The sequence below is a fragment of the Betta splendens genome, chromosome 15, assembly GCF_900634795.4.
Source record: "Betta splendens chromosome 15, fBetSpl5.4, whole genome shotgun sequence".
Classification (NCBI taxonomy): Eukaryota; Metazoa; Chordata; class Actinopteri; order Anabantiformes; family Osphronemidae; genus Betta; species Betta splendens.
In genome coordinates this window covers 5,234,986-5,262,361 of record NC_040895.2, presented here as the reverse complement: position 1 = coordinate 5,262,361, position 27,376 = coordinate 5,234,986, and the positions used below count along the sequence as shown (strand labels likewise).

The 27,376-nt window shown below is 42.7% G+C and overlaps 3 protein-coding genes across 3 annotated transcripts in view; 2 read left to right on the top strand and 1 right to left on the bottom strand.

Annotated features, from left to right (window-relative positions):
* Window positions 1-1,567: 1,567 nt before the first annotated feature.
* Window positions 1,568-4,194, top strand: epcam (epithelial cell adhesion molecule). Its single transcript, XM_029175438.3, has 9 exons — window positions 1,568-1,907; window positions 2,361-2,465; window positions 2,553-2,811; window positions 2,906-2,971; window positions 3,052-3,115; window positions 3,205-3,303; window positions 3,399-3,596; window positions 3,694-3,735; window positions 3,843-4,194. Exons 1-9 carry the CDS (start codon window positions 1,847-1,849, stop codon window positions 3,864-3,866), a joined length of 918 nt encoding a protein of 305 aa, XP_029031271.1. The 5' UTR covers window positions 1,568-1,846; the 3' UTR covers window positions 3,867-4,194.
* Window positions 3,921-24,418, bottom strand: plekhh2 (pleckstrin homology domain containing, family H (with MyTH4 domain) member 2). The gene is made up of 30 exons (XM_029175437.3): window positions 24,221-24,418; window positions 22,293-22,428; window positions 17,389-17,451; window positions 17,163-17,312; window positions 16,167-16,250; window positions 15,990-16,071; window positions 15,700-15,870; window positions 14,578-15,464; window positions 14,296-14,371; window positions 14,116-14,207; window positions 13,853-14,012; window positions 13,542-13,678; window positions 13,302-13,415; window positions 13,071-13,157; window positions 12,811-12,969; window positions 12,575-12,655; window positions 11,877-12,053; window positions 11,617-11,725; window positions 11,380-11,492; window positions 11,076-11,255; window positions 10,345-10,442; window positions 8,867-9,044; window positions 8,128-8,283; window positions 7,940-8,037; window positions 7,471-7,612; window positions 7,250-7,386; window positions 6,991-7,120; window positions 6,825-6,911; window positions 6,543-6,680; window positions 3,921-6,356 (listed from the first exon to the last, which is right to left on the bottom strand). The coding sequence occupies exons 2-30, from the start codon at window positions 22,413-22,415 to the stop codon at window positions 6,171-6,173; spliced, it is 4,395 nt and encodes a 1,464-aa protein (XP_029031270.1). The 5' UTR covers window positions 22,416-22,428; window positions 24,221-24,418; the 3' UTR covers window positions 3,921-6,170.
* A 306-nt stretch (window positions 24,419-24,724) lies between these two features.
* The window catches only part of thada (THADA armadillo repeat containing), a 56,368-nt gene continuing 53,716 nt past the window's right edge, over window positions 24,725-27,376 (top strand). The window contains exon 1 of the mRNA XM_029175065.2: window positions 24,725-24,862. The gene's annotated coding sequence lies outside the window, so the exon portion shown is untranslated. The remainder of the gene's footprint in view (window positions 24,863-27,376) is intronic.

The following is a 27,376-nucleotide window of genomic DNA, read 5'->3' as shown; positions in this document are numbered from 1 at the left end:
GAGTTTGAACCCAGGCTTTTGTGTCTGTTGGGCGACCCTGTGAATATACTGACAGGCCGAAAGCAAATGCCACTAAAGAGAGTGGCATTTGCTTTTAATTTTAATTTTAGCTTTTCAACTAATATATAACACAAAACAAGACTGTGGGATTTTATCTGTGACATAGTAAAGTCTCAACCACAGGTGTCACTGAAGTGTCACTTTATGTATAGGCACCAATGTATACACAGAGAGATGACTGCGAACCAGTACGGGGTGTGGTGAGGTATGCAGACGGTTGCTTCACACGGCACAAAACTTCCTGCAATATTTGTGGTGGCAGGTTAGAACTCAAAACACAAACGTAAAACACAAAGTTAATGCCCCTCTTGCCTTTATTGATTCTGGGAACATTTAGCCTCAGTTACAATGTCTAAAATAATAATAAGAAAACATTCTTCTTATTATGTTTGTATACAACCTAAGCTCTATCAATTCTATTGTACCTTGAGCAAACTCAAGACAAAGTAAAATAAAAAACTTCACTCTATCGCTTGGTCTTTTTCCACCTGTCAGATCCTGAGGCTGGTACAAACTGAATTCATACTGAGCTATATATAAAAAATATACAGAGGTCACAATCAAAACTACACTACTACTTATACCTAAGTAAAAAGTTATGTAGGAGTTAAAAGCTAAAAGCTATGCTACTGAACACATTAAACACACTGGAAACATTAAAATAATAATAAAAATCAAATACTACTGGGTACTAGTAGTGCTGCTTATTCTTTTAATTTCAATTCCTGCTGAGGTCTTGAAATGTGTTTAACATGTTTTAGTAGATGGACTTTCACATTATTAGTTGAGCTACACAATTGCATCTGACTAACCTACAAGACATTACGTTACTAAACAGTAAACTCTACTAATAAACAGAAACTAAGGAAACTGTCAGTGAGTGACAGATACTGTCTGTGAAAGCTGAGGCTGTGACTCAGTTATGTCATGCAGCAGAATGTGACTCACACCACCTGAAACATCCACCGACCCATAGTTTCTGTCAAGGTAGACGCCTGCGCAGCAAGCGATGATGTCACCAAGCCCCAGTGTTTATCAGTGTGTTGTAAACAGCATACACTTGGGCCTATCAACTAACAAGCATTTTTATCAATATTCACAAAATCAAGTGTGAAGAACAAGCAAAACCAACAAAATGATTTATATGCAGTACATTTTTCACTGATGATGTCTTAATGCTTGTGGTATGTTTGGATTACATACATATATGTATACATGTATCAAGGTTTATTCAATTATAATGATATAATGTTTATAGATTAAAAAGTACAAATAAAATAGAAATAACATTTTCAAAAAGTATTTGTTTTAACCACGTCCTGTAGAACAAAGTTGTGTTCATACGGAGAGAGAGAGTAAAACGTCAACAGAGAAACAAAAATGGGACACCAAATATGGTCAAACCGGAGGAAAGGTGCGTTGCTGGCTTTTTTTTTTACTATGGAAATTGGAGTGACGTCACAAGCCACTTGTCCTATAAATTTAGATCTTAACAGCTTCATGTCAGTTCAGTTGCGGCTGTACCGGATATCATCCGCGGGCCTTTCTACTGCGAAACCTAACGCAGGTGCTGCTCGTGCTTGTTGGACTGTGCGCGCGCTCGCTCTTGAGTTTCAGTCGAAACAGGTTGGACCAGGACACACCTGCACGAAGGAGGAGGAAGAAAAGCTTCGTGTGCTTCCAGTGCGCTCATTACTCCATTTTGGACGTCGGCGGTGACGGACAGAGCAGAACTCCAGCAGCGGGAAGCTTCTTCGTTTATTTGCTTTCAGGGCTTTTAATTATCATGAAGACCTGGATTGCTCTTTTTCTTGCTGCCTTCGTGGCGGGAGCCACAGCTCAAAGCTGTAAGTAGTTTGTTTCTTGCAGCTTTTTTAAACCGAGTAGACAAATAAATTCGTATTTTAGTGTCCTTCTATTAAAAGACCAACATAAGTCAGTAAGTCGGTGTTTTTGTGGAGCGCGTGGCTTCAGACGCAGCTACAGGTAGTCTCCTTGGTGAGTGGGGGTTGGGAGCGCTTTCCCAACCTTCCGGGACTCCGTGTTCGCAGAAACCAACGCCCAGGTGGTGGATAAACCTGCTGGTCCACCTGCTGCACTGGGCCCTTTGTGTTTATGGGGCTGTATAACCGACAATACTATAAATCCTTTATGAAACAGATTCGCACTAAGCCAGAGACTTTGCCCACGCCCCTAAGTTCCACCAAATGACAACCGATTATAGTCTAAAAAGTCACAGTACCAAGTAGATTTTAATATTTAGCCATAACTGTCCTTTAATGTTTTCTTTTCCCACATAGGTCCTCCGTGTAGAACTATGAAGTGGGCCAACTGCGACGGATCACCGTGTGTGTGTCCACTTCCCGTCTCAGAAAACATGACACAGACGTTGGACTGCGACAATTGTAAGTAAAAGTTTGTGACCAGGATGAGACTTATTTTCTCGTATTGCCTGCTCCTAATTTGCCCCCTAATTTCCCTTCCACCTTCAGTGATTCCTAAGTGCTTTTTGATGGGAGCCGAGATGTACAGAGCTAGAAAAGGCCTCAGTACCCGCTCTGGGACAAAGCCGACCGAGGACGCCATTGTAGACAATGACGGCATCTATGACCCAATCTGTGAGAACAGCGGCCGGTTCAAGGCCAAGCAGTGCAACCATACGCAGGAGTGCTGGTGTGTCAACAGTGCTGGTGTCCGTCGTACAGACAAGGGAGACGTGAACATGAAGTGCGATAAGCTGGTGGAGACCTTGTACGTAACTTCTTCTATGATCAGATCCATGATCTCTGATGGGCGGCTTGGAGTTTGTTTGGTGTTAAAATCCTTCTGACTTTGTTTTCTGCAGCTGGATCCGTCTGCAGCTGACACACCTGCCTGTGTCAGGTCAAGTGGATGCAACCTCTTTGAAAACGTAAGGCCCGGCTTGTTTCGGGAGAGCAGGACTAATTATTATAATGTAATTTATTAATGTATTAATTTTGTTTATTATAGTGCCTTAGGAAGTGCCATGAATGCCCGTTACAAGTTTGATGCAAGCTTGCTGCAGGACTTTCAGGTAAGTTCAGTTTGGGATTTATGTGTGTCAGTAATTCTCGTGAAACCATTGCTGCGACTTTTTGTAACTTCCTGTATGCATTTCCGCAGTATGACCCTACTGCGCGGATGATTTTGGCAGATATCAAAAAGCCAAAAGGAGATCGTGCCATTGACCTGGCAACAACTGCCTACTACATGGAGAAGGATGTACGTTGGAGTTGTATTTAAACTTGCTATTGGTCTGTCTGTTTAAAGGCCAATGGACTGACCCTGTTAATTTGTCTGATTTCCTCCTCCTGCAGGTGAAGGCACTGCCACTGTTCACCAAACAGGACAACTTCACAGTTCCAATAAACGGCCAGAACATGCTGATGGACTCAATCCTGGTGTACTATGTGGATGAGGAGCCTCCAACCATGACCATGAGGTACCTCTCTGGTGGGATCATCGCCGTCATTGTCGTGGTGGTGCTGGCTGTGGTGATTGGCCTGCTGGTTCTGGTGAGTGCAAACCTCTTAAGCCCATAAAAGTGGTAAGACTTTTCTTTCAGATGTCTGAGTCCTGAGTCCTAACTTTTATTTTATTTTGTGGTTGTAGTTCTTTGCCAGAAAGCGACTGACTAAATACAACAAAGCTCAGGTAAGATGAATTGCAGTGTTACTTCAGCTGTATTGTATCAAGCTTTAACCTTAATGTTAAATTTGTAAAGAAATATTAATGTTTTTTTTTCTCTTTCCACACTTCAGCAACGGGAGATGGAGCCCATGTAAAATCACTACTGGACTCGGGCTTTGTACATCAACTTTGGATTTATTTTTGTGGTAGTAGTGGGGGGGTGTCTTTTTACTTGAGAAATCCTGACCATAAAGGAACAATCGACTTTGTTCTACCGGTACTTTTTTTTGTTTTATTTATACACTGTGTAAAGTTTTCTTTCTTATCGGTGTACCACATACCTGCTTTTTAACATGCCTGGCACATGGTACAGTTTTAATGTTTAGGACTTGTTAAATGGTTTAAATTCCACATCATAGATTGTACAGTGTCTTTCTTACTAATGTCTGTGAAATGTTTTTAATAAAATGTTTTTAAACCCAAGTTGCTCGATTTGCATGGTTGTTGTGAATCTGAGGGAAGAAACTAGAGAAAGCTGTTGTAGGCACCAACTTATTGGCATGCATTTAAATGAGCTGAAGTAAACATTTCTCAAAACTAAACTACCCTTTGTGCAGATGTATCGGCCATCTATAATTGTGGATTGTGTTCAGAGGTGTGTCACATTAGGGTTTGCTCTGAAAGTATATTTCTTGTGTGAAAGTACACTATATCCATGCTCTTGGGTCTCTGTTAAAGGTGTGTGTGTGTGTGTGTGTGTGTATATATATATAGTATACCAGTTCTGTGCATGAATAAGTGAACGTGTAAACAAGCAACTGACACTAGAATACGTTTGGGTAACACGGCCTGTACCCTTTTTTTTTTTTTTCAGTGGAAGCTCGTCATTTCTGATTGTTCTCATGGTGCTCAACCTGTCTGTCAGGTTCTGAGTTGGCTCAAAACAAGTACAAGCAGTATGTACACAACAAATACTGGGAGGCTGTAGTTTGAATGGCCCTAAAGTAACACCACAGCCTTTATCCCTAAGTCACATGAAAATGTCAAGGGCTGGTTCTAGATAACTGAATAAACAAAGGGGTAAATTATAAGGGACACGGTGTCAGATTCCTCTCGTGTCTGAGTTGAGAAAATCTGTGAAACTTGGGGTAAAAACAAAAAATCTTCATGAACAATGAAGTTAACACAAAAGAGAACAGCTGTGAACAGGGTGGTAGCTGATCATTTAATTTGTGTTACCTTTTGTTTGAAATCACTCACCAACAGTGCTTTTGATTTGTAAACATTGATATGGCCCCTTTTTTTTTCACCTGTATTCCTACTCATCACAAGCGGACGGGATCATCTTTAAACATTTGCTTACTCTACGTCTTACTTCCCTTCTGCCTCACCCAGTTTGTCTTACCCACAAGCCCCCCCCCCCCTGTTTGTCTCCATAGCAACAACAAAGCACGTCTACAACCAGTTCGGACAAGTCAGGTTTCATATATCCTCCCTCCACCCCCTTCTCCCTTCCCCCGTCTCTGTCCTGTGAAAGACAACAGTGCTGAAGGTGTGTCAGCAGCCGTTGCAGGTATCAGCACGTCAGTTCGTTCTGTTGAACCCGGAAGACTGGGAGAAACTGAGTTATTGTTATGGTTTCTGTGGAATTACTTCCCAGACGGTGTGAACTGTGTGGGAAATGAAGCAATGAGACATAATTTGAAACTGCTGTTGTTAAATTTATTCACCCCAATAATTAGATATTTAAATACAGTGCTTCATATGATAAATAAATATAACACCTGACAAGTCTATGCAGGACCAAGGTAATACTAGGAGGCAGATTTTAGTAGTACCCTGCATTTCCAGTTACTTTATTAAAATACCGTTCTGTTTCAGAACAGGGAACATCCACTTTCATACGTTCCCTTTTCTCTCATATTCTTTTACCACCTTCCTTTAAATGAGCACGCTCTACATGATTGCAGGCTTTTATTTCCCTTCTTGCTGCAATGATATTCTGGCAGGGCGGTCACTCCTTCTACCAGAGCGGCTCTCAGTATTTGTACGTGATTAAAGTTTCACAGCCCTCGTGGCTATTCAGTAACTGAGGGCACACTGTTTTTCTTCAATACTGGATTCTACACTTTACCGCTCTATTACGCTGCAAACGGGGGAACATTCTGTACAGCTCAGATGTTTGCTTTGGTTCCTGCTATTTTTGAGGCGTTGCAGTCTGGTTACCTGTTGTTGCATCACATTTTCATCACATTGTTCAGTATTCACCATTATTATTCAATAACACCTAACACTGGGCGGGTTTTAATTCCTGGTACGGTTATTGGGGCTTGTAGCGATTCAAAATGCCCTTTTAAATAATTACCTTTAAAAGGGAGACCAGTCTTGTCTGGGTGGTGCGCTACCAGACACAGGGGTGACCGTGCATACCACACGTTACACTGGGCCACAACGTGTCCTCACAGGAGCGTGGGAGCCTTGCTGGGACGTCCCTGTGCCGGCGGGGATTTGCTCCTCAGCTCCTTGCTCTTCAGGCTGACGGGCTGCGCCACCATCAGAGCTGGGGCAGAGAGGTGGTGGGCGGCGGCCTTCTGCTGGTGAGCGCTGTTGATGTAGCTGGAGACGAGGAGGGTGATTTCCCTGATCTGTTGTCCAAACACAACAAAAGGGCTTTGTTTGCAGGTTATAGTTCATGGTCACAATTCACTCACAAAGGGGTAAAATTGTTTGTTTCAGTAGAGTTTGGCACTGTGGCAGGTGCCAGAAAAAGTGGATGTAATAGTTCCCACAGTGCATTTTCTGGTAAACTGTACAAAACTCCTAGGACAGACCTTAGACGCATCCATGGCGAACAGGTGTTTTTCTGTAGGTTTGTCTTTGCCCGTGTTGGTGCCAACCACAAGCATGAAGTCCTCTTTACAGCCTCCAAATGTTATCAGGTTCTTGTATGGCTGGGACACCAGAGGTTTCTGGACACAGACACCTTTATCAAACAATATCTACATACATGTACTGCTTCATTTATTGTGCAAATGCTTAGAATGCATGTGTGAATATAATTTCTAAAAGCAAGTGAAGCCAGCATAGGAGTCGCGCTGGTGGTTTCCGCTTACAATTGAATTGTGTTCCAGAAAACTGATGCCGTCTTCATGTACTGCCAGCCAAACACGCACGCCCTGCTCTGGAGAGGGAGTAATGGACTAAAAGACAGGTAACAAGAGGGAAGATCAGCTACAGTTCATTTACAAGAGATTACACTTTGCATGTACACAAACTTACTTCAGCTTCAAATAATTTGGCACCAAAGAAAGGCCACTTCCTGGCAACAGTCAGGTAGATCCTGACACACTCGGGTGAACTTCGACCTCTGAGTGAAGCCCAGCGGGCAGAGAGACGCTGGAGCAGTTGCCTAAGATGGAAAGAGGGGTAAACAACGCACAGACTCTGGAAGCTCATGCTTGATAATGTAATGTGTGGACTAAGAGCAGAATAATCTAATTCTGTTAGTAGACAGCCAACGTGATCATGGCTCAATTACCTGAGCTGTTCCTCTGATGTGGTTCTGCGATAGTGTTTTGGGTAGAATCTGTCCAGAACCTGCTTCAGGGTTTGGTTAGACTTGGTCTGTGCTGAGCCAGGAGCAGAGAAGGGACGCTCGAAATCCCCAAATTCCACCTGAACACAAACATAGGGCAGTCTGTTTTGTTTTTGATGAGAATGAAACTATCCCCTGGACTGTAGAGGATGTAAATGTGTGACCTGGGCCAGCAGGGCAGCCATTTCCAGAGCCAGTTCCTTGTTTACAGGAAAATGTCCTGCCACTATGGCTTCATTGGTTTGATAAGCCAGCAGCATCCTCTCTCTCTCTGACTCTCCTCTCACCTGCAGAGAGAAGTACAGCCTGGGAAAGACAGAGGCAATTAGGACAAAATGTCAAAAAAAACGAAGGAAGTTTAACGTATGGACATGTATTTTAAATCTTCTGCAGTGGAAACAGTTTCTCCCATCAAAATTCAGCCTTATGTGAAACTTCCTATGATCATCTGACTTTTAAATGCGTTTCTAAATGCTACTGGCCATCAACAATGCTGTAGGCGTGTTGACAGTTATGATGACAGAATAATTCTCACTAATCTTATCTCACAACGAAGTGAGTAACGTCAGTTTCTGCATTTACCATACGTTATGTAATTGCATCTGTTGCAGCCCGAGGGTAATTTCATCCCACCTGCTTTTGTAGGTGAGACGTACAGTCCTGGTATTTTCACACTTGCCAGTGTGCTGCTCCTTACAGGCCTGCTCCCACTTGGAGATAATGTCACAAATCTGTAGAAGGTATAAAGATAAATGGCTTCTGACTCTCAGGAAACAAGTAGAAAACCTCCTAACACAGTAACAAGGTGCAAGAACATGCACCTTGATTCCTCCCTGCAGACAGTGTTCCAGCTCTCGTCCTGTGGGGTCATCAGAGTACAAGCTGAAGCCAGACAGGCCAGTCTTCCTCATGCCTGTGTCCTGATTAAGGCGACACTGGAACTCATCCACAGTGGTGGACGCATCAAAACTCACCACCTGTGGAAAGAGAAGAAGGGAAGACAGACATTACGAGTTACAATACAGAGTCTCACAAACTTGCTAGCTAGGAAGAGGCTGGACAAGGTCATCCAAAAGTCCAGCCCTGTCCTGAGCAGCACTCTGGACACGGTGCAGGAGGTGGGTGAGAGTAGGGTCCTGGCTGAACTCACATCCATCCTGGACCAGGACTCTCACCCACTGGAGGATGCAGTGTCTGCTCTGGAGAGAAGCTTCAATAACAGAATAATCCACCCTCAGTGTGTGAAAGAGAGATATCGCAGATCTTTGCTACCTGCTGCTGTTAGACTCTTCAATCAGAACTGTTAAATACATTTGCTCTGTTCATAGATGTGTGTTCGTACGGTATGTATGATTTCTCTTTGTTTTCTGTCCTGTTGCTGTTGTGAGGTGCAATTTCTGTGCTGTGGGACTAATAAAGGCATGCTTATTATTCTTAGCTTAAAATATACAGTACAATACCGTTTTTCTGTTACGATCTCGTCACTTCCTGCAACACAATTGCACACAATGACAGTGGATGGTGGGTGGATACAGTAACTGAGTGGAATATAATTAGTACCTGGTAGGTGTTGTTGAGGAAGTGAACAGGGACGCTGAAGGGCAGCGAGTGGTGATATGGATTCCTCAGAAGTATAGACAGGATCTCCATCCGTGACGGCCTGGCCTGCCGCTCACCCTTCTGCTGCGTACGCTCCATGGAGCGCTGGCAGTAGATGGCATACTTACCCACTTCAGTCCTGAGAACGACACAGACACACAGGAATCAAGTAGAACTATTCTTATTTGACTTCTTTGTGTTGTCTTCACTGACCTGTGGCCAAAACATTTTGTGTTCTCATTTAATATAGGTCAGTGTGGAAGTGTAGGAGATGTATTGTCCAATTCACACTTCCTGCCTTTTAAGACCTACAGCCTAAAAGGGACTAAATAACTATTGCCCTCAGTCAGTGAGCTGTAGCACATGAAGGCCTTGTGTAAAGTCAGCATGTGTTTGCTGCTGTTATTGGAGTTGACACTCGAGGTCGTGTGCATTATTCTGTGTCCTTGAAGGACCTTTAATAAATTACTTAAACTAGAGAAATACTTTGCTACCATGGTAATGAAGTTATTAAAGAGCAGTTTACCAAGGACAGGCTTGTGGACTTTTCTTGCTGTCTTCCAAATTACAAGTCCACTATCATTTTCAGTCCAATCATGGCTACATGGAAAAAATACTGCACTTGGACATAATTCAACATAATATATGACCATATATTACCATACATATATAGACCAGAAACCAGCCAGAGCAGCCATGTTGTCATTCACCACATTTAAACTACTGTATATTGTCACTTCTCTCCTTAGCGTCTTTGAGCTACACAGATGTGCTATTGTTCCTTTCTGGGCCTGATGTGTTGTTCCTTCTGTGCTGGGCCATCCTCTTGTGCTAAGTTTCACCAATGTATACATTAGTGAACATCTTGTGCAATGGCTGTTTAGTTTAATTTCCAACAATAACCCAAAGTGAAGCGTTACTGCAGGACAAACGAGTGGCCTCTAGCTAACTTTTCTCAGACTGAAGAAGCTACCTAGATTTGTGATGAAGCCTTTCTACTGGAAAAGAAGTATAAAGTTAATTCTCTGCCGTGACACAGCTGTACAACAGCAGACAACACATACAGTTAGTGACATCAATAAGTTATTGTCAACGTATGTGCCTCACATATAAAACACGGTTAAAATGAAGAGTTCAGCCTCCAGGTTTCCCCCAGGGGGGAGGTAAAGTATGAGCAGTCAAACCGCACGCAAATATTGTGCAATGAGCATGACAAGGGACAAGTCCTAGGTTGGAGTGAATGTGTCATTAACATCAAAGTAAAGTAAAGAAGTAGTAGGATTACTTCTTGATGTACAGAGGAAAAAAAATACCTCTCCACACAGAAATCGTTTGGTTTGGGCAGACATACATTTGTTTTTTAAAAGATAAATAAACTCAGTTTTTGGTTTTTGCTTCCTTAACTTTGCATCCTGATCCTTTGTACATTGTGTTCTCACCTGGAGTCTGCATGTCTTTTCAGGTGGACTTGAAGCAGCCAGAGGAAGGGATGCTGAGGCAGAAACAGCCCAACACACAAGGCCAGAAACTGCCAGCCCTGAAGAGTGACATGCTGTTATCCAACACATTCCTTACACTCTGTCACACATGAAATAGACAGGCTTGGCTTACTATGAAACCGCCACATACAGTATGTAACTAGTTGAGTTAATTGGAGACACTGAGCTCATTTACAAAGAATCAAAAAATAAGTCACTGTATTATGTTATGACTCATGTTGTTGTTGTGAGCTTGGCAGAGATAAAATCATTCAAAAGAACTTTTCAAAAGTAGTGTTTACTCTTGAGCTTCTGAGTTCTGTTGGTGCACTAGTATTAGGTACAGGTACAGCTGGATTCTGGCCTAGTTATTGGAGAATGGAGATCACATGATTATAGGGCGACAGCGTGGGAGGAGATCGTGGCTTCAGAAAGCAGGTGTGCCCATTTCCGGGACATTTGGAAAGCTTGGATTGCCTTGTTCTTGCAAAAGGAGCAACTCAGAAACGAGGCAACTCCTAAAAGCATCAGCTGTGATTGAAAATAGTAACAAAAACAATATAAGTGTGTTATTTTCATTTGTGAATCCAAATGATTCTTTGCTCTTTTCAAGACCTTACTTCCTGTTTCAAACTTCACTGTTTAGTGAATAACACAAGCTTGTGCTGCCACCAGGTGGTTGGGCTACAAACCTGCAGTGGCCCTGGATGGCCGTGGGGCTGCCTCCTGCGGGTCTGCTTGATCAGCTGGCAAAACAGTTCATTCTGCAGCTCTGGGTGGGCCAGGCACACCTGCAGGGCGCTCTGGGCCAGGGAGACATGGTAGTCGATGGCCGGGGCATCGATGCCAACGTTGATAAACAGCTGACAGGTCTGGGGAGATGGGGGAATTTTGTAAATGTGACCTCTGTATAAAAGTTTCAAATCAGTGCAATGTATCTACTGAATGCACATGTATATAATGTACTATGTGCACTGTACATCTGCTTGTGAGCACCTTAAACAGTTTTACAGCCTCGGTCTGCAGGGCTTGTGAGGGCAAGGTGGTGAGAGGAGATAACAGAGCCTCTTTACTGAAACACAACATGGGATGTCTCCAGACCTGACAGTCTGAACACACAGGCCGTGATAAACAAGTTATTCAGATCTATAAAACACATATCGGTATATTAGAACGATAATAAATTCATCATCTTAATCTAGCTGTCAAATACTAGTTGTATGAAATACTCACTTGAATCTCCATCCAGTTGGAAAAGTGTTCCCACCAGTTGTTCAAACTCAGTACCCACTTTATCCACAGTGGTGCCTGCTGCCACAGACAGGTGATACAGCCAAGACTCCTGAAGAGTGACACAAATCAGCATTTAAAATCCGTATCTGTATCTTAATGCAACACACTGGAACATAAAGTCAAATTGTCTTGTGAAACAACACCACAGCAAAACGCTGACTAAATTACTTATATACTTTTGCACATTGCTTTTCACTGACCTTTTCATGGCACGATTCAATTAGCAGGTAAGTCGGCCCTTGCTCCTGTGGGTGGATGGCAATGGTGAAAGGTGCTTCCTGTAAGCCCCGGCCACAGGCCTTTAGATCGTCAGAATCCTGGGACCTGTCCACCTCCTCCACCCTGGCCTCCCACAGTTTAATCTGACCTAGAGGGAACTGGGAAGGCCAGGACAAGTTAGTACACATACATGTGTGGACATCTAACTTAAAAAACAACGTGGAACTGGCAAAAGCAATAACAAATAAAAAACAAATGTTATGATAAACATATGAAGATGAAAACCAGGCATCCCTTTTGGACAGTAGCTCAACAGAGGCAGTTTATAAAGCAAACAAATTAAACTGGCCTGGACAAAATAATCGTACTTTTAACTCTTGCACAATGGCACAAAGGCACCCACTGCAATTAAGAAAGGGTTTTTGAAGGATTTCTTCTCTGTTCCACGAGGCCAAACTTTCTGACACTGGTCAGCAGATTTAGATCCTGCCTTGACAGACTTTATATTTTACTGTAATCTACACAGACATAAGAGGTATCTCCTAAAAGACGAAATAAAAGATATAAAAGCAGCCCCAGGACACAACCCAGCCTCCTCTGTGCTTCACAGTGGGTACAGTGTTCTTTTCCTACAATGTGTCTTTTTTGCGTTTGTGAACAGCATTGCCCTTAACTGTACCTTGTCTTCCTGGCTGCGGAAATAGTACAGCGTTTTACCGATCAGAGCACACCACACCCGCTTAGAGTAGCCATGCTTCACCTGTTATAGAGCAAATGCATTGAGACAAATTATTAATCAGGTTAAACCCAATGTGGGGCAAAGAGCGGATTGTATAATATTGCGTTAACATTAGTGTGTGTTGTACAATAATATCTATTCACTGTTTATGAAAAGAAGCTGGGGATATTTTGCACCTTGATGAGGAGCCCCTTCATACCAGGACGGATATCAGGCTGAGTGAAGAGAGGGCTGGCAGCTTTAACCCTCAGCACGCTCTGCAGCACCCTGAGCCACTCCTCCAGCAGGTTGGGAGAGTCGGCCTTCAGGTAGTACACACGCTTCCCTGTCACTATCTATACATGACAATAGGAGACAGTATTCCTTCTTGTTAATGATACGCTGTCAGGAATTCAGATGGCTAAAACAGATGACGTTGCACTGCTAGGTTTAAAACCTGGAGCACTTGTTTTCCATCTCCGCGGGTGATGCTGCTTGTGGCGTTGACCCCTATCTGACCCTGAGGTTTTCTGATCACATCGCTCTGTGGAAGAATCAAACTGAGATCAATTTCGCCAGTGAAATTTAAATTCATTTTTTAATAAACAACCAATTTATATGTGCTTCAATAGGCCTTTAAAAAAGTATGAGGATATTTTTCTATGACTCCTTATTTTGAATCACCCACAGGTGACTTATAGTACAGCAGCTCTCCGTCTTTGAGGACAAACCAGCGTCTTTTCCAGGTTTTCTTCCAGGTCTTCACCATTTTCAACAGATAACCCGATTTTTCCATTGGCTCCTACAGGATAAACACTGATTTATATTTATGAAGCACCCGTGTTTGTGCAAAACATGCCTATAGATTTGGTCTTGACTTGCTGAAATAGTAGTGTGGAGCTAGTTGCTCAGATTTAGCCGGACTCACACTTTTGCCGTTGACACTGAGTGAGGAGCAGGTCTTGGGAAGCTTCTGTTCGGGTTCAGAGCATTCTGTGTCAGTGGAGTAGGCGTCAGGGGGGATGGCATAGTCGCTCTCTGATGTCACTGAGGACATGGACACAGCTGAAGGAGAACATGAAGTGTGGTCAGACATGTTTATGGCAGAGATTAAGGATTAAAAAATACTGTATTACTGTAATAATCACCAACATTATAGCAAATAACAACTGCTTTCAAGAATGGAAGCTTTTCCTTTTACTGTACGTCTATAGGCTACCCAGTCCATGGATATCGTACCTCTCTTAAGAGAGCGTGGGCTGCCAGAGCTGCCGTTCTTGTGGGAGCTGGAAGACGTGTGAGAGCTGCAGAAGGAGCCGTCGTCCTCGTCTGAACTAGACGACTCCTCAGAGCTGGAGGATTGATCTGAGAACGAACTGCTACTGAGCAAAGTGGCTTTCTGCAAAACAAAATGTAATCAACTGCAGCAAGTGATCAATGTACAAGTACAAGGATAAATGGAGCAGTGAGCAGTGAATGGTGCAGTATAAAGGTTTACTTACCCCCTTCAGAGTAGTGTAAACTGGGGTGGTCATGTTTTTATAAATGAGAGATGTGTACATCACAAAGGCAGGATAGGACTGCAGAGATAGGTCTGCAACACAGATCACAATACTGTGTGACAGTTTCAGCACCATTACCTCTTGGGCATGTTGGGAAATTGGTTTTATTTTCTGTTTTACCTTTGTTTGCAGAGTCCGTGCAGGACGTCTCAGACAGTCTTATTCCTGATTTGGCCACAGCGTAGATGCGGCTCTCCTAAGGGAGAGGTCATCGTTATTTTCTAAACTCACTGCAGGTCCTAGAATAACACTGAGTTTATGATTTCCTGTGACAGTTTGGTTTATTGTTATAAAACATGTTCCTAATATGCAAATGATGAGAGTTTTAATGGTGTATTGTTGAGTACTGCTGGCTAGTAAGCATGACCCCATCAGGTGGAAGGTACTGTAGGACAGTCTTACCCAGGATGGCAGCCTGTGTAAAGGGGGTGTTGGAGGTTTGCTGCCAGGCGCCGAACTATCACACAACTTCTCTGGAGTCTTGTCTTTGCCAGGTGACGGTTCCCAGGATGGCATGGTGGGTGTAGCCTTAGCGCTGGGGAAGACTTCCTGCTCCTGTTCCTGGTCGAGGTCTGTCTCTTGTGGCCGTAGAGGGCGCAACATGCTGAGGGCGTTACGTGTCTGTCCATGTGCTGCCTCGCTACTGACTGGTGGCTGACTCAGGTGTTTCTTGGCCAGAGACACATTCGTCAACCCAAACCCCACTGGGGTTCGCAGGCGCGGCTGTTTGGGGGAACCAGGGTTGTCCTTTGCGTCCTGCGGTGGCTTGGGGCGTTTAGGTGTAATGGCTGGCGTGAGGATGGGGCTGGGGGTGTTGGGCTCACTGGAAGATGACGAGGAGTCGAGTCTTTGTGATTGGAATCTTTTGTTGAGGTCCTCAGAGGTACAGTCCTCCAGCTTGGCCCTGTGAGCCTCCTCTTCCTCGTCCACTTGCTTACGCTCTCCAATCGCATCGGATGAGCCCAGCAAGTTGAAACTGGGCCGCTCTGCCCGCTGCATGTCATCGTCAAACAGAGAGCTGCTGTCATCTGAGGCGGTCAGGTAGGCCTCACTTCCGGGCCGATTGAACTCCAGACCACACGCTTGGCCTCTGCCATCACAACCTGGCCCTGCCTCCCCCTCTGACGCCGTACTAGAGATGCCCCGAGACACAGATCCACATACATTTTCTCTAAAGCTCTCTGGTGCATTCTGGTCCTTTTCCAGAGAAGAGCACAAATGTGTGGACAGGTCTGGTCTTTGGACGTCACTGTTCATCCCTGAAGAAGTCGCCTGCTTATCGTCCTTCTCTGTCAAAGCAAACATGAAAATCCAAAAAAGACATTTGATTGGTTGACAATCTGGACAACCTACTCTCATAGCGCCCAATCCAACCAGTGATATACAGTGTGTCGCAAAGTAGTAGTGAAACCCTCTTGCCTAAGATGCCATGGCAATGAGCTAATTGGCTAAAATGTCTGAATCACTTTCCATTTTGAAACCGCGTGTGTCTCACTTACAGAGGCTGTATATGTAGAGACTTACCCATTTCGTCGCTGGCCTCTGTCTCTTGCTGGCTGCTCAGTGTCCTCTGGGAGGGAGCTGGACCTGTGAGGACTTGGGGGGACTTGCCTCTCACCTGGAAGCAGCCAAACGTCAGGCTGCTAAGACGCTGGGCCTCACCTGGACGGCCGCCGCCACACTTCTGTTCAAAGGCTGGAAATGTCCACAAGCTTTGTCTTTGCTCCCTTTATTGTACTGCTTCAGCTCAGTCATATTCTATAGAGTGATTGGAGTGAATATTGCAAACTTGTGCAGAATTTAAATGCTTTTACCCTGAACTTGTTTCTGCAGCTCCAGAATCCGAGCCTCCTGTTGCTTGTTGGTATCTCTCAGTGCAGCGTTCTCCACCTCAAACTGAAGAATGGCAGATGTTTAGCTTCTTTTCCATTCACACGACAAGGTTTGGAAACCGTTTCAACAAAAAAAAAACCCCACAATGCTGTATTCACCTCTGACAACTTAAGCATCACCCATTCCTTGATCTTCGCTGCTTTCTCCTCCACTGTTTTGGCATCTTGCAGCCGGTTCTGTTTCTGGTGAGGTTGAAGATGAGTTTACGTCAGAAAGCAATATAAAATATGTTCTATAAAATACATTTCAGGGTGTGATGTTCGGCCTTCTGACACAAATATAATTATTTATCATTCATTATATATAGCTATATTATCTATAGTTTATTAAAGTTAAATGAGTTAAAAAGGTGCCCTTAAATTTTACCAGGTCAAACATAAACAATTTTAATATAAGATTATTAGATTTCATATTGTGTGTTGTGGCAATATGTATTAAATGGTAATTTACTATTGTTAAATTATTGAATAAATTAGACAGAGATAGTAAATCTATGGCAGCTGCATGACGTGTGTCAACATTAGACATTTTTTAATTTTCTTGTAATTTTGAAAAAAAAAACAGAAGCAACTATTAAGATAAACCTGCTTTTGTTACATTGTCATGTTGTGACACTGCTAGATGTTCTCATTGTAATTGTAAATTAAATTTTAAATGGTTTAAATCAAACCAAATCTGCCATATTTTTGCAGTGAAAAATTAAAAATTTAAAACATTTGTGTAAAATTCATTTGAAATATATTCATTAATTCTACTAAATTCCTGTAAGAGAATTTACAGTGCATCCATTTTTCTTTGCAAATGAACACAAAATATTGAGACACAACAGTAGAGAACAATGTTAAGAACTGTAGCATGATTAAACAAAAATCCTGGATTATGAGTTGAGCCCAGAAAATGGATTTACTGATCTCACATACACAGTGTTTCTGGATGAGCATTAAAGTAAATCCTGAGAGAGTTTTGTTCTTTTCAGGTCTCCTCCACTGTCAGTTCACATGATAAGAAAATATCACCTCACACACCTCATGCTTGATCCTGTAAAGATGGAAACTGCCGGCACTGAGGACAGTAGCCATTATCATTCGCTCTACCTGCTCTTCCAGCTGTTGCTCTAGCTGAGCGATGGCCTCCTCCTTCTCCTGCACCAAGGCTTGCAGCTCCTGACACAGTTGAAACAAACGCACCTCGGCGTCTCCGGACGGACCGTCTGGAGCTTTGAGCTTCTCCTCCATCCACTGCACCTGGAGCGATTGAACATGCATACGCTGGACATGTGGACAACACACGCGAAGGTGCAGTAGGTGTTTGGATCCTCACCTGCTGGTGAGCGGTGAACGCTCGCTTCTCTGCATCGATCACCTGCGTCTCCAACTGTTGAATCTAAAAACGAAACAGCAACAGTTTTTATTTATATTGAGCATAAGGAACTTGGAAAACACACACACCAAAACATCATCTGTCTGTTTGTTCTATATTCATCTCTACAGTTTGCCCATTGAAACCTTTTCTCTAAGATCAGTCCAGGAACTGTTTTTTCTTTGAAACTCTGCCTAGAATGCAAACCCCCTTGTAGTCACCTCCTCACTGTTGACTTTGAGGTTGGAGCTCTGCCTGTTAAACATGTGAGCTGCATCTTTTCATTGGGGTTCTATTTCTGCCATTCCTCCACTCTGATTAGTGAAGGTCTGTGCCGCTTGGTGAAGGGAGTAGTCCACAGCGCTATATGATTTTATGTTGTACAGCTGTTGACCTTTAGCAGCTGCGCTAACATAACTGCAAAAAGGCTTTTCTGACATGTAACCGACAAGACAATTCAATACATACTGAAGTGGCTGCCCATTCTTCTTAGTAATAGCTCCATTCATTTACAACGTTGAACTGTTACTAACTTATTTCAGCAGAGGCGCTGCACACAGGACCTTTATGCAGTTACATAATGGCGATGAGGTGTCACATCTATTAAGGTACAAGCGGCTCTTTGTCCACTTCAGAGCCCAGCATGTGGAACCTCTTAGAAGCGTGTTAAAATAGCCGGCGATGGCAAAAAGGCACAACAGTTTTCATTTACGGCTTCAGACATGTGCGAGCAAACGCAGAGATATGCTGAGGGATAGCGGCTCGCAGAGGGCACGAACACACACTGGGGAGGGACATGACTTTAGGAGCAACATTCCTCTGAAACAACTCAGTGCAGCGTGGCGGAAGCAGCAGAGGAGCGGTACCATGTGAGGCAGCCCTTCAACTCTCCTCTGACTTCATGGCAGAAAATAGGCTGCAGATGGAAATGAACTGTTTACACATTATACAACTGAAAATTAAGTGTAATCTAGTACTGTTAATACCACATATAGTAGAGTAGGTCATGAGATGCATGTAATCACATGTGTTTTAGTTTTTCTCTCCTGTGTAGAAGAACAGCTGTTATTAGTCGTATAAACACAATCATGGCATAAACATCAACAGGAAATTGATGGATGGATTACAAAGCTGTTTTTCTTTGCTTTCAATGGTGGCCTTTTCTGCTGGACCAACATCCCTAATGCCAATTCAGCTTTACTGCTACTGTACCGTGCTACTATTTTTACCTGTTGTAAGTTATACAACACAAATGCACAATGTGTTTGTCGCACTGTACTAATTCCTAAATGAGCTTGGTCTAGGGATGCAGCGGCTGGACACTGGGGTGACTGCAGGTGTCAGGTGTTTCACCAGTACCAGGAGAACCGAACTGGACCAAGCTCAGCCTGAGAGCAGCCACACCCTGTCAGAGAGGCTCACAGTTTCCACTGCACAATGAGAAGCGGGACCAGTATGGAGCCACTGCTGCACTTGTGATTTCAGTGGGAAATTGCAGATTTGTGTAAGTCATGATGATGTGTAGTAGTTTCGATCCCAAGTACACCTCTGTACTAATCACAACCCACACAAAAAATGGCTTACAAGTCTCGCACACATACTGTACTGTACAATAAACACGCGCACATGCACGCACACACGCACGCACGCACGCACGCACATACACACACACACACACACACACACACACACACACACACACACACACACACACACACACACACACACACACACACACACACACAGTCTGTCGCTCTCCTCTCTATATAGATCCTAATGTGTACCACAAACAACAAACCACATGTGCCTCTCTCAATAACAGATATAGCATCTGGCGGAAAGCACCATGATAATTACAGGACATTTTTAGTGTAGGGCACAGATGGAATAAACACACGCCTAATCACACATGCAGAGAAAGAGAGGGAGAGATGATATAGTAGGATATAGAATGATATAGGTGTGTGTTCAGTGCAGCTCAGTCACGATGACCAATGAGAGGTTCACATTTCCACTGTGGTTACTTTAGGGCCTACTCCCTACTTCCTGCCCCCCACACCCACAGCTGCTCCTCTCTGTGCTATGGCCCCGATCAACATCACACTCACACCTAGGCACACACGTGAACACAAGGCCCAGCAGAATCTGTACAAAGCTTTATCACCTCTGCAGTCGAGTCCCTCCTTAGGACCAACATCCATTCCTGGAATTCCACAACTGGCGCTCTGTGGCCAACCTCTCCCTGAACTTCATCCATCCCTCCCCCCATCGCTCCATCTGCAGCCAGCCAGCTCACAAAGCCTCTTTCTGTAGCTGCTGAAGCCCACAGTGCTTTAGTACAAGTTTAATACCAACTAGATTCATTAAATACATTTACAAGTAGGAGTCACTCTTTGCTGCACCAGCGCACTAACACTGCTTTATTTTACAGTGAAGTCCTTCTAATATGTTTGATAAAATAAGAACAGTGATAAGTTCACCCCAGATACAAAACTGGCGTAACACGTGGAGCAGGCATAGAAGGATCTGTCTGTATGCAATACATAAACACATGTATGTGGAGATGGACGTGTGTAAAGAGAAGAAACCGCTGCGTTGATGACAAGAAAAAGTCTCAATAGGTTATACTGTGCTGTGGTGAGTAGGTGTCTGGAGTGTGTGTGTGAGTGTATGTGTTTATGAGTGTCATTTTCACATTTAAATCGTTGTATTAACACCTGTTGGCTACAGTATGACTAGTATTTATGATGTGACACACGGCTCAGTACAAATTTTTGGTTTTTTTATTTTTAATCCTGTATTATTTTTCATAATTTGTATTATAAATCATTCAGTGTGTCTGGAAAAATTCATTTTTTATTATTTGCATTTTCCATTAAGATCAAAACACTCCTGTTTTTATTATTTAGGTTTGAAGTGGAGGAGGCTGAACTTCAAAATATAACACGTTCCATTCTCTCCATGTGTAGACTACTTTTAGTGCACAGTTGAAAGCTACAGAATGCAGGCTAGAACGCACGCACGCACACACACACTCACAAAAGTAAAGCTGAGAAGTAAGATGCATACATGCGTAATTACGTGCTTTAAACTAGAAGCTCACTTCTGATGTAACACAGACAACAAGCATGCACACACACTATTTACTAAGACTTCCTCCCTTGAGAAGCTTTTTTCCACAAGACGCTCCCTCACACGTGGCTTTCTAGGATTTCTGCAAGTTGCCAAATCTTCACAGATTGAATTTTTAATTGACAATTTCCTATATTACATTTCTTTTATAATAACAAAGCCCTGATGTCATTTTCCACACCAATTTCCTCAACCAAATGAAATGACTTCCTCAGCTAGTTTTGAAGGCCTGCCTCCACACAGTGAGACATTAAGGGGGTTTTACTGTGACGTGTGCATGCTCCCACGCAGCCTTAAAAAAACAGTACAAGGTGGCCAGCAGAGGCCTGCGTGCTAACGCAATGAGCTCATGGCATCAGGAGGTCCACTAGCACATAATGGGGGGTCATTCTACTGATTGAATAGCTCTTCGAAACACTGCACTGTATTTGTCGACAATATCTGGTTGTCTTTTGACACTACACGATGATGCTCAGGAGTAAAATAAGCAGTGTGGTTATGAACAGCAACCACATACTTTAATGGAAGTAAAGGCCATAAAGAGTCGACACCGGGTTACACTAGACAAACTGCTATTACAGCTATAATCAGACTGTAGTCAAAAGTGGTTAAGTCAAATTATTATAGAGGCTTTTTGAAAACAGCTGGGTATCTGAGTTCACCAGTCTGATTTATGACTTTGCATGCTGTTAATAAGGTTAAATGTAACCTTGTCAAGTAGAATGGAAATAATGTCCAAAAATATGTAGCAGAGAATTTTACTTGTGCTATGTGGATTGCAAAAACCAACCAAAGTCAATATTTCTTCCCTGTCTCTGCATGGGTTTGTTTTGCTGTCCAGCTGAGCTTACTTTGACTCTGTAATTGACTGGAGCTGGGTCAATCCCATGATGCAAAGCGTGGCGGAGCCCTGTGGTCAGACTGATGTTTACATTAGAGCTCTAATCAGCATCCCTGGAGAGCAGCTTCAGATCTAGGCCACTGAGCAGTTTGGGCTGGTCCAGTGTGGACAGCTGAAAGGGGACGTCCTGCTCTGTATTCACCAGACACACTACACTAACTAGAGATGATGACTGGGACGTCTTCCTGTACTTATGAAAACCATATGTGAAGATTTCTATAATGCAAATCTTCAGTTCAATTGTTAATAGTTAATAACAGACATTTTTGTAATTTTAATTTTTGTGACTACAACAAGGGTAGGTTTGTTTGTGTCCTTTTGTTTCCTATTGTCCTCAGCATCCTTAAACTTTAACTGCTTAAACCGAGGTCTGAGAGAAAGCAACGCTGCAAGTGACTGGCTACGGCTGATCTGATTAACTGTAGACAAAGTAAACATCTATTATAAAGATATTGCAGCTTAAACAAAGCACTAGAGGAATGAATAACAGCACCAGTATCTCAAATGCTGTTCATGTTTTTTAAGAAAATAAAGATGATGTGTTTTTAATCTGAAACATCAACATCTGAATGTTTGTCTTCCTCTTAATTGTCAAAATACTCTTCTTATGTTTTGATTAAGGCATACTATGGAAAGAAATCTAAATAAAATATAAAACATCCAAGTATACCACACACATACTGTACACTTGTTTGTGTTATTCTCTTGGGCTAGAGGTAGATCCTTAACCAGCAGTGGAACAACTGTTTATTTCTATATGCACTACTGTATATAGCAGGTTCTGTGATGGTGTTACTGAATGACAAAGTGAGCACAGATTACATGACCTAACCTTATCAGCAGTGAGTTCTCGAATCTTTATTATCTGCATCCTGAACTTCATAAGCAGAGCCTCTAGAACCATACACTTCTCCTTCCAGTCCTCCTGGCTCATGGCCTCCTCACCATCAGCCATACTGTCTGACCCTCTGTAAGACATAAACACACAGTAGTCATTGAGAGAGAGGTAATATATGCACATAACATCACAGAGCTCTCTTGCAGTTTTTCTATCAGTATTACTTTTTAATTCCTCCACCTTAGTGGTTTCAGAAGAGACCATAGTGAGTTAGAGATAATATTTTACTATACTATATTTTAGTATATCTCACCATCAAACACTATAACCCAACATACACTATCTAAACAAAAAAACAAAAAAATAGACACAGGATACAAAGACTCTGTTGTTGTACAGATGTTTTGCCACTGCCAGCACCTGAAATATTCCAGGGTCGAGTCCAGTTGGACCCATGTGGGCAGTAGGCGTATCTATTAGCTCAGCCAAACAGAAAAAAAACAACTGCTTTGCTCCAAAACACCACGACAACCTCCCTGGAACAGACTAGTATCCCGTTTTCCATAGCTTTCGTTGGAACGCATTCAATAAATATAGAAGGAAAGAGACGTGCAGTAAAGAAGCGATAGACACAGGATATTTGACGAAGGAGAACAGCAGGATGAAGAGGAGGAAGACGAGAAGAGTGAAAGAAAAAAAGCCTGGTTTTGTCTTCGCAGTAATAACCTCTCATTACCGTCCTGGCCTGCTCACAAAGAGGCAACAAACATGTGTGGAGGAAGGCCATAAACTGGTTTCCACTGGCTTATTTCTGTTGCTTGTTTGCTGTGGTAAACACTGACGAAGGCAAGGAAAAAAACACTCTCACACAACAAAACAAAACAACCCTGGCAGATGATTTTTGCATTTTCAGATTATTAGGCAACTACTAGTCTTTACATCGTAACATCAGTGTGTGCAATTTAAATCATTCTGTTTGTTAAATTTGATGTAAAGTAAATTTAAAATATTTAATGTAATTTGAAGCCAATTTTGTTTGTTTGTGTTTAGTGAACTAAAATTCCTGTTCCTTGTTAATATATGATGAAATGTTACAGGGGGACACTATACATCAACACTCATCTGTTCCCTCATCAAATCCGTAATTCCACAGTGTTGACAAAGAAAATCATCTGGTGGAAAAAAAAGAACATTTGACATCTGACTGCTGAGCCTTGAGTGTTGGTGACTCCCTGTTGAGGAAAGAAAGTGTCGTTGTCAGACACAGAAAGGAGTTTGTTCTGTCTGGACTGAGGATGTACAGTAATGAGCAATTATTAGGCTTTATAAACGCAATCACTCACTGTTTATGTATTTATAATAAAGATTTATAATATGTGGGTATAATCCTAATCTACAAAAAAGACACTGAAATAGTTAATTCACTAATTCAACGATATTGGATAGTCAGCAGAATCGCTATGAGGCGATATTGAGTTTATAGGATAAATCAATATAGTTAAAGATAAGCACAAAAATACATAAACAGAGAGAAGGCTTGTAGAATGTTATGCATTTTATGTTTGTATTTCCATAATTATTGAACCCCCACAAGAACATTTTGTCATTTCATAATATCAATCACAATTAAACCTTCAGGTAAAATACTCGCAGTAAAAGCTCAAAGTAGCACAATTGTCACGGTTTTAAACTATGAAAAACAAAAGCTAATATGTTCACTATTCTGACCTAAATCATTATTTTCACAACAAAGTTAGAACAAATCACGTCCAAACAGGCACTGAACTGCGTTGTGGTGACTTTTCCCACGAGTAAATAAAAGAAAGAGATGAAAAGAGAAGCTAGCTCCGTTAAATGTACATCTGTTCGACGACTTCTATTTAATTAAAAATCTGCTATTTTTACCAAATGCCTCGACTTACCCTTGAGAATATTGAGGTAAAGAAACTTTACGAGGTACTTCACGACATCTTGACCCACGCGACTATTAACCTGTTTCTGTTCGAGTAGAAAAAATATTAATTCATGAGCAAAAATAGTGAATTGCTATCTTTCCCAGAGGTTTTCATTTGAGCTTTGAGGCAAAAGTTGGAAACGGGTCGAGTTTTAGAAGGTGTGGCTTGAAAATCCATCTAATCATATACTTGGGAGGCGTTGTCGTGCGGAGCAGAACCACGAGGTCCATAAATGATTGACGTAAAACCTCCACCAATAACAACCCGGAGCGCTACTTCACGGACAGATCAGTCTTTGAAGGCGGACGGTAAGCATTGATCGGAAGTGACGTCGTACGTGTGCGAAGAGACCCTTCAATCTGCGTCCGAAAACAATTAAAGAAACAATACAAGCATATCAGATATCGCCCAAAATCATTTATTGGAGGACATGTCTTTAAATATTTTATGAAACGTTGTATTTTTAGAAAAACATCCTTAGCATATGGAGGTTTTATTTTGAAACGTAATTAAACAGGAAGTGAGGCATTTCTTCCTCGACGGTACTTCCATCCACAAACGAGCATGAACTAAAGCAGTTGAGTGCTGGGCACCGCATGCTTAGTTGAGGTAAGTGGTAATTTTATTTAACTCCACGTGTTATGAAGCTGTTCCAATCGTTGTGAGAAGTCTGGATTCTGTCAGTGTTTGCCGTAGTGGTCAAGCTTTTAATTGAAATTACATTCAGTAGCAGAAAACTAGAAGTTGGCTAGCGTCTACAGCCCCGGTAGTAGCACCTTTACTAGGATGCCTACATTTTTCTTTCTACCTATAAAACCCACAGGACAGTAGCTTTTGTTACGTAAACAGGCCAATTACTGGCGCACCTCTGATGCTGACCCACTTCAAGACAACCTGTTTCACTTTGCCATCTTGGGGAGAGATCAATACTAATACATATCAATATAAATGTTGTTTCCCTTTATAGAACAGATGTATTGATAAAACACACATGTAAATAATAATAAAAAGTAAGTGCATACACACATACACAATCCTTGTGAATCTCGCCACAGTCTCTCAGTCACAGCCTGATGAACTGTGGAACACAGCCACTCTTCTGGTGTCCATCCAGTTGACAAACAATAATTCACTGCGCTTTTTCCAGCAAATGTCCGCTTGCTCTCATTTATCTTAGTCTGCGGGTGGCCAATGTGACTTGTCCTAATGGTCCTACAGCAAGTGCAGGTTGTTACAAGCATCAACATTGGTACTGGACTTGATCGAACAATTCTCACATTGTCATATAGGGTCACTGTCCAATGCATGTAAAATTGCACACCCATAGAATCAGCTTGCTTCTATATGTCTATGGGAGGGGGAGTCAATTGCTGGGGGTTTTCTGTTGAGGGCCTGTGAGATGTGATATAATGTGTAAAAATTTGTGTATGTGTTACTGGTGACAACCTTGAGCTTGGCACACAACACACAAAGAAATCAGGTCTGTCTGCACAGAATGAGAGCAGCACTTTCAGCAGCACTGGGGCCTAAATTTTGTTTTAAATGGATGTAAATCTGCACACCCATAGACCCATAGAAGCAGCTTTTGGATAAACACCTTACTGCACGTAGTACTGCTTCAGTGCCCTCAAGAACTTTGTGATGTACGGACCTCCAACGAAGATGATTCTCCGCTCCAGCAGGCATTGGAAATGATCCTGAGCGAAGCCAACCCTTGTGACCCGGGTGGAGAAGACACTGACCTTGGGCCAGTTTCCTAGTGTGAGCTATCTTTAGGTTAGATTTCATATTGTTTCCTATTTCTTATTTAATTTCAAACAAGAGAGTGGAAAATACAGAAAAGACAGAGTGGAGTCACTGAAATCTCTACGCTGTTGTTTTTATTTTGTCTTTTGTACCTCTAGCCCTTAGCCAGAAAAAAGACCTTATTTGAGGTCTGACCTGAAAGAGAAAACAACAGGTGGCACAGTGTGGCATGAGGAACAGGTGGGGGAGCTTCTCCATTTTACCCCAATAGAAGCGTACAACGTAGATGGACAGCCAACGCCTATGGCCAGGAGAAGCATCTCCAGTTGCCTTGAGAGCTTCCCGAGTTTCGTCACTCTTGACATGTTTCGTAGCATTTAAGAATTGACGATTCAACATGCAGAGCAAACGGAGCATGCTGATTGGTTCATGGCCCTCCCTGAACTGATGGCATTTATTGCAATTGTCATCCTGCGGGGGGTTATCAAGGGGCCATCACTACTGGTCAGCAAAAATGGGACAGTCACTGGTCGCTGAAGACTCGCTGCTATTTCCTGCAGTACAGTACAGTGCAACTGAGCCTGAGAAGTTTGGGGTCAACTTTTAGGTGGCTTGCGACTTGAAATCCAAGTACATTTGCAATGTCCTCCCATATCTTGGCAAAGACCCCATTGGTCCCAGTGGGGGGAGACTGAAAACATTCCTGGATAAGGGCAGGAATGTGACCATGGACAATTTCTTTACGTCGCTGTCACTTGCGCAATGACTGCTTAGCCGGAAAACCACCATCCTCAGCACTGTCCACCTAAATTTTGTTTTAAATGGAGACCATATTCGCCGGGAAATTCCTCAATCCACTAGGCAGTAGTACCACAATGTTTACACCACTCAGGTATGTTGCAGGTCTTTTGTGCATCTGTTTGTGTTTCTAATTTGTGAAAGTGTTATAAAATGACAACATGTCTCATTTTTAGGTGTTTTCATCCACTGATACTACGCTGACGGTGTATGCTTCTACATGGAAGAAGACGTCTACGTTCAGCATGCACAGCGTGGTTCAGACTGAGGATACCCCCATAAGGAAGCCAAACACAATCGCTCTTTACAAAATCACAAAGTGCAGCGTGAATGTGATTGACCAGCGAAATACTGTGTCTGCAAAGGAACATGACGCTGGCCAGTCAACGTGTTCTATAACATGATTGATATGGCAGCACTGAATGCACATGTGCTGTCTCGAGCATCCACCAGGAGGAAGGAGAGTTGGAAGTAGAGTTGGCTAGCTCTCATGTGATTGCGAAGAAGGCATAAAAGGAACAATTGCTTCGGCAACGACCTTCCACACCTGGCCCTGGAAAAAGAGCCATGTGTCAGGTC